This window comes from Bufo gargarizans, chromosome 1, assembly GCF_014858855.1.
Source record: "Bufo gargarizans isolate SCDJY-AF-19 chromosome 1, ASM1485885v1, whole genome shotgun sequence".
NCBI classification, from domain to species: domain Eukaryota; kingdom Metazoa; phylum Chordata; class Amphibia; order Anura; family Bufonidae; genus Bufo; species Bufo gargarizans.
The window spans coordinates 137,923,272-137,930,501 of NC_058080.1; the positions used below are offsets into that span (position 1 = coordinate 137,923,272).

Genomic DNA, 7,230 nt, shown 5'->3' on the forward strand with positions numbered 1-7,230 from the left:
CAGTGTTTCACGGACAGCACACGTCCCCATTCATTTTATTGTGTTAATTCACACATCAGTGTTTTTAGCACAGATGCATGCTCTATTTTGTCTGTGTTCACGGATCCATCACGTCCATTATAGTCTATGGGTCCGGATGCCATCCGTGTTTCTCGGATCATTAGGAAGAGATGCTTTGAAAATAATTTTTCAGCTGTTCAGTGTCAGTGAAACACGGATGGCACACGGACAGCAAAAAACGGACACACGGAACCTTCACGGATGCATCACTGACCACCTGCTCACGGATTTGAGCATGAACATGGACGTGTGCATGGGCTTAGGCCCAGTTCACGCGAACGTTTTTTTTTGCGAGTGTACGGGACGTTTTTTTGTGTTCCGTATACGGTCCGTATACGGAACCATTCATTTCAATGGTTCCGCCCAAAAAAACTGAATTTGTTCCATATCCATTCCGTTTCCGTATTTCCGTTCCGTTGAAAGATAGAACATGTCCTATTATTGCCCGCAAATCACGTTCCGTGGCTCCATTCAAGTCAATGGGTCTGCAAAAAAAACTGAACACATACGGAAATGCATCCGTATGTCTTCCGTATCCGTTCCGTTTTTGCTGAACCATCTATTGAAAATGTTATGCCCAGCCCAATTCTATGTAATTACTGTATACTGTATATGGCATACAGAAAAACAGAACGGAAAAATGGAAAGGAAACGGAAACACAACGGAACTCAAAAGCGGAACAACGGATCAGTGAAAAACGGACCGCAAAAAACTATAAAAGCCATACGATCGTGTGAACTAGGCCTTAAGACTGGGCCCCCTCTTGCCCTGGGCCCCTTAGCAGTCGCATGGTCTGCCGCCATGGTAGTTACGCCCCTGCTAGTATATTTTAATTCAAATCGAGCAGACTGATGTGATGATGTTAAAAGCTCTGTCACTGAAATCCAGGTAACAGAATCCCTTTAAAGATGTTATCACCCGATGAGCAAGCACTTACTCGTTTATTGGGTGATTGACAGCAAATTTACACAGCACAATTATCAGGAACTAGGGATGAGCAGAGCGAGCTTCAGATCCTAGATCCAAAGTCGCTTCGCTCAAAATTTCGGATTAATATTGTACGGATATCCTTCTCCGTACAGCATTAAAATCTACGGCCTCCGACATGGCGAAGTCAGTTAGACTTCGGTGAATAACTTCGGTATTTGATTTTTAAACTGGAAAACCATTTTAAAACATGGATCCAAACTCTGCTTCGGTTCCGAGGTACCAGTTTGACGTACCTGTGACCATAAAGTGTTTCTAGCCCTACTACATTCATAGATAAAAGTATAAGTACTGCTTGTGGAAAATATCCCTAACTGAGACTATGGATATTATACCACAGGATGAACATGAAACACACACTTTTTTTTTTACATTCGTGTTGATTTACGTAGTGTAAACCTTTTGGTAATTAGAGTATTAAGGCCATTTTCAGCTGTACAGAGATCGCCTTGTTGTACAACGGTCTGTCTGGTTTAACCTGTTAATAATTTTGGAGGAGCTGTGTTGATCAAGAAGAAGAAACAACAAAATCGCATGTGAAAGATCTACAGATAATGTGCAAAAATGCAGCCAGACCTCCTGTGTTCCAAGTACTGTTAAAGCCTGAAAGGCCAACTCTCACGCTGGAAGAGAACTATTACATGTACCAATAATTCATGTCATTCACAGTTGAGCATCACAATGTTGATGCCAAGAAGCCTAAAATTCCATGTGACAAACTCCAGATGTAAAATTATTATTATTTACAACATAGTAGAGAGGTTCAGGAGGGCAACTTCCAGCCAGCTACCAAAAAAAGCTCCTCCTATTTGCAGGGCCAATATATACCATTGGGTGCGGTCACCACGCCACCGATTACAGGGGGGCTTCACCCCTTTGCACCATGCACTCCTTTTTCTTCACTACGTCCCTTGCTTTATGTTTTCACTGACAAGGAAAAGTCAGGTTAATTATTTGTATTTCATATTTATAGTGGGAGGTGGAGAGGCTGCCAATTTTGCTGCATATGCATTTGCACCTGCTACTCTAGTGACGCCACTTGGTGCCTTGAGCGTCCTCATCTGGTAACTATAACTTTACACACTGTTATTTTCTGCATTAAATGTTGTTTGCCATATATATTCATTTTATCTTTACCTCAGTCAATGGCGGTTTCAGTCAATGTTCACTTGGTGGTACGGATTTTCATAGGCAAATCCACCATGAATTATTTAGAAGATCCGCCGCAGAAACCCACAGCTGAAACTCTGATCTCTGCTGTTGATTGGCCAGCAGATTGGTACATGCATTCGCTCCATTATAATCCAATGCAGGGAATCCATAGCTTTTCCGAACAAAATCTGCAGCTATAACAAACATGCTGTGGATTTTAACACTGCGGCGCATTCATTATTCTGCACGGATGTTTTCCTGAGCATGTGAATAGGGTATAAAATGCCCAATTCACGTGCACTGTGAAAATGGTTGCAGACCATTGTCAGGATTTAATTAGGGAATCCACACCTATATCCTGAGTCGAATCCTGAAAGGCCATAGCGACTGCCACAGGGCCCACAATATCAAGGGGCCCTAGCAGGGGTGGACTGGCCATAGACTGTATCACTGAGGGCAAGGACCTAAAACGTAACTTTTATTTATAATCACAATAAAAATAAAAATTACAGCTTGGATAAAGCATCCTAATTGGTGCGTAGAAAGCTATCAACGGTAAACAAAGGGCGGTAAAAGGCTGAGAAACTGGGATACAAGGAATAACTATCCCTAAACTTTCCCTCCACAGCTGCTCAGCCCAGAGATACACCTTAATGGTAGGTGTACTCTGTCCGCGTACCTAGGACTGAACTGTCCTTGAAAAGACCCTATTACAAGACGTAATTAAAAGATGTATCCTAATTTCCCAGGTCCCAACGCGTTTCCCCCTCTCAATGCAACAGAGGGTTCATCAGAAGACAATACCTGAATCGGTCAATACAGAAAAAGTGTGCGGCCTCTTAATGGAATAACAGCGCATTGATATGGGGGCAAAACGCACAAAAATGGAACCAGTGGTACACACATGTACTCCTAAGATACAGAGTTATGGCAAAACAATTCAGCAGAGTTGTAACCGACAGATAGAAACGTAATTATAGGAGCTTTGTTGCACTCCGTATAGGTCTTGCTGTGTAAAGGGTTCCCACCCCAGCACACAATTAATTTAAAGATCACAGCAGTTGAGCTTCAGTTGAAATGCTTTTATTTGTGCATCAGATAGACATGTGCAGTTTCGTGTGTGAACGTTTTCGGCACATAGGCCTTCGTCAGACACTATGCCGCAGTCGGCAGCCCGGATAGAAGGAGGTGTACACACCTGGTGTCACACCACTTACTCTTTAGTGCTCTATGCACCATCTCACCAGGTGTGTTCACCTCCTTCTATCCGGGCTACCGACTGCGGCATAGTGTCTGACGAAGGCCTATGTGCCGAAAACGTTCACACACGAAACTGCCACATGTCTATCTGATGCACAAATAAAAGCATTTCAACTGAAGCTCAACTGCTGTGATCTTTAAATCAACAGATAGAAACAACATTAGTCACAGTCCCTTAGCATTCATACTATGCAACAGTGCAAGGACTAATATTACATGCACCATATATTCATGAAATGCTGAGTTTGAAACAGAGGGGTTATAAACAAAGCAATCAATGAGACCATAATCACAATTGTTTGCTATCATACTGTGATACAATGCATGGTCAGATATTACCTGCATCACTGCGTCCTGTGTTGTTTCCATTAGATACTAAATGGGATCATACATACCAAGCCGCTTGAGGTGGCCCCAGGAACACATCTCTGGTCACACAGTTGGCAGAGTTTGTATTAATTCTACTCGCACCTCAAGCGGCTTAGTATGTATGATCCCATTTAGTATCTAATGGAAACAAATTGTACAAATGAAATCCTCCCCGTGGATGCATCAGCACATGGATGTTGCCCAAGCGTTGGCCCTAATAAGGATCCACATAAGGTCCAGTATTTGAGTGATATTAAGACATAAGCAATAAACCATTGTGCATTAAAGCGTGTCTCCTGCATTTCCTCAGTGCCGTGTTATCATCGTATTTCCTGAATGAAAAGCTGAACGTCCATGGAAAGCTGGGTTGTCTCTTGTGTATCCTGGGCTCCACCATGATGGTTATACACGCTCCTCAGGAAGAAGAGGTCACTTCTCTTCATGATATGGAGATGAAACTAAGAGATCCAGGTTGGTGTTTGAACATCATGGGAATATACAGTATATAACATGTTCTGTGCAGCCATTATCTGAGCATTCACTTGTGTATACATGTATGTATATGATAACTTTGATAACCTTGTTCTCTTGCGGTTAGATAGTAAGTTGTCGTTCTGTGTCCTGTATAAAGGAGCATTAAGGCTGTATTAGGCTACTTTCACATCTGCGTTTTTCTTCTCCGGTATTGAGATCCAGCAGAGGATCTCAATACCGGAGAAAAACGCTTCCGTTTTCTCCCCATTCATTGTCAATGTGAACAAAACTGAACTGATGGGAACAGACTGCTCCAAAATGCATTCCGTTCCGTTTGGTTGCATCCCCATACCAGAAGGCAGAATTTTTCTGTCCGGAATGGCATGTGGAGAAAAATGGAACTGGCATGACACTCAATGCAAGTCAATAGTGCCGGATCCATTTTCTCAGATTCAATATAAAATGGATCCGGCACCCATTGACTTACAATGGCTTTAATGCTGGATCCGCCATTGCTATGTTAAACATAATACAACCGTATCCGGTCATAAAGGATGCAGCCAGTTGTATTATCAATAACGGAAGCGTTTTCGCTGATCCATGCAAGTGTGAAAGTAGCCTTACACGGCCGAATTCTGCAGGTGACTGTCTGGAAGGAAGCGTTCCTTCCCAGCAAATGTATGCTTGCCAGCAGAGGAGACCGCTGCTATTACATGCAGCGATCTCCTCCACAGCATGGGGAGGAGCAATCGTTATGCCATCGCTCATCCCCATGCTGTCTAGTTATTTGCTGAAAGATCACGATTGTCCGATGCACGAGCGTTTGCTTGTTCATCAGGTAATCGGCGGCAGTATTACAATGGCAGCAGGGGTGGGATTCAGATTTTTAACAACAGGCTCCCTTCTCAATGGTGGAAACGCGGCGTCACGACACATTGAGATATACATACACCATATATACAGTATGTAACACACATACACCGAAATACACCATATATACACTACACACACATACCACCCAACTTTTAAAAGGCCTAAGGAGCTAAACTATGGAATGGAAGCGCTCATCTCCAGCTGCCGCTGTAATTTTAACAACCGGATCTGGAGAACCTGAGGGAACTGGCCTGACTGACAGATCCTCGCTAACGAGCATTACAGGCTTTAGTCTCTGTTCACACTAGTGTTGTAGAATATGTTTCAGTAGAAGTCATAGAACTGTGATGGCTACTTTTTCAAACAGATCAAAACTGAATCATGGATCCATATGGATTCCATAACAGTTCTGGAATTTTTGACAGCAAGAATTATGAAGGAGGCTCTCAATGCAATAGGGTCTAAGTTCACATAACAATTAGAGATGGATAAAGCAAGTGGATTTTTACTATTTTTTACTATACATACATATATATGTAATATTTGATACATTTTAATTTGTTCCCCAACAGGCTTCATTACATTTGCTGTGGCAGCAGTTGTGACATCCCTTGTCCTCATCTTTGTGGCCGCTCCAAAGAAAGGTCAATCCAACGTTCTGGTGTACATCGCCATATGTTCCGTCATCGGTGCATTCTCTGTATCGTCTGTTAAGGGTTTGGGGATCGCCATTCAGGAGTTTATCGAACGAAAACCGGTTTATAAAGACCCCCTTTTCTTTATCTTGTTGGCTACTTTAGTAGTGTCAGTCAGCACACAAATCAATTATCTGAACAAAGCCTTGGATGTCTTCAATACGTCCATAGTGACCCCAATATACTATGTGTTCTTTACTACCATGGTGGTCACCTGCTCTGTGATCTTATTCAAGGAATGGAACAGTATGGATGTCAGTGACGTTATTGGGACCCTGAGTGGATTCTCCACTATTATTGTTGGTATTTTTCTTTTGCACGCTTTTAAGAACACCAACATTACCTGGGGCCAAATCACTGCTAGTATCCGGAAAGAAAAGCTAATGCTGTCAGATGGTCAAGAAGACCAACACAGCTTACTCGGGAATGCTGACCACTCTGTATTAGCTTTCGAAGATGATAATATCAATGGCAGCAGAACTAACCACCATTAAGTCCTACTGTGACCACATACTGGCTGGAACAGTCCTCTATTTGTACATTACTACCTGATAAATGAGGTCACTGAGCCTCAGTTCACTGGACCTCACACAGATATATATATATATATTTTTTATATGGATTGAAAATGACTTTTGGTGGAGTATTCTGGGAAAAGTACATTCTGGATGGATTTTACAACCCAAAGGTTCTTACAATCAGAATAAAAGCCAATGGACATTGATCCTTCGTCATGACACTGTGTGGAAAGAGTGAGAGTAGTTATCTGTCTTATGCTTTGTCTGGACAAGTGGAAATAATAGATGCTTTACCTTGATCAGAATTCCCTTCTATTAACTAACTTAGGCTACTTTCACACTGGCGTTTTGGCCTTCCGTTTGTGAGATCCGTTCAGGGCTCTGACAAGCGGTCCAAAACAGATCAGTTTTGCCCTAATGCATTCTGAATGGAAAAGGATCCACTCAGAATGCATCAGTTTGCCTCCGTTCCGTCTCCATTCCACTCTGGAGGCGGACACCAAAACACTGCCTGCAGCGTTTTTCTGTCTGCGATGTGGCGCGGAGCAAGACAGATCCGTCCTGGCACACAATGTAAGTCAATGGGGACTGATCAGTTTTCTCTGACAATAGAAAACGTATCTGCCCCCTCTTGCCTTTCAGTGGTGTTCATGACGACTCCTTCATGGCTATAGAAGACATAATACAACTGGATTCGTTCATGACAGATGCATGCGGTTGTATTATGGTAACAGAAGCGTTTTTGCAGATCTATGATGAATCTGCAAAAAACGGTAATGTGAAAGTAGCCTTAGCATGCTCACAAAGCATTGGTCTTGGAACTGGAGAACCCAAGTTGTCC

At 42.6% G+C, this 7,230-nt stretch overlaps 1 protein-coding gene across 1 annotated transcript in view; it reads left to right on the forward strand.

Moving 5' to 3' along the window:
• Positions 1-6,830, forward strand: part of NIPAL1 (NIPA like domain containing 1) — a 49,818-nt gene extending 42,988 nt beyond the window's left edge. The window contains exons 4-6 of the mRNA XM_044292853.1: positions 2,022-2,112; positions 4,140-4,300; positions 5,749-6,830. Coding sequence (XP_044148788.1) covers positions 2,022-2,112; positions 4,140-4,300; positions 5,749-6,365 — 869 coding nt within the window. The 3' untranslated portion in view covers positions 6,366-6,830. The remainder of the gene's footprint in view (positions 1-2,021; positions 2,113-4,139; positions 4,301-5,748) is intronic.
• The last annotated feature ends 400 nt before the right edge of the window (positions 6,831-7,230 follow it).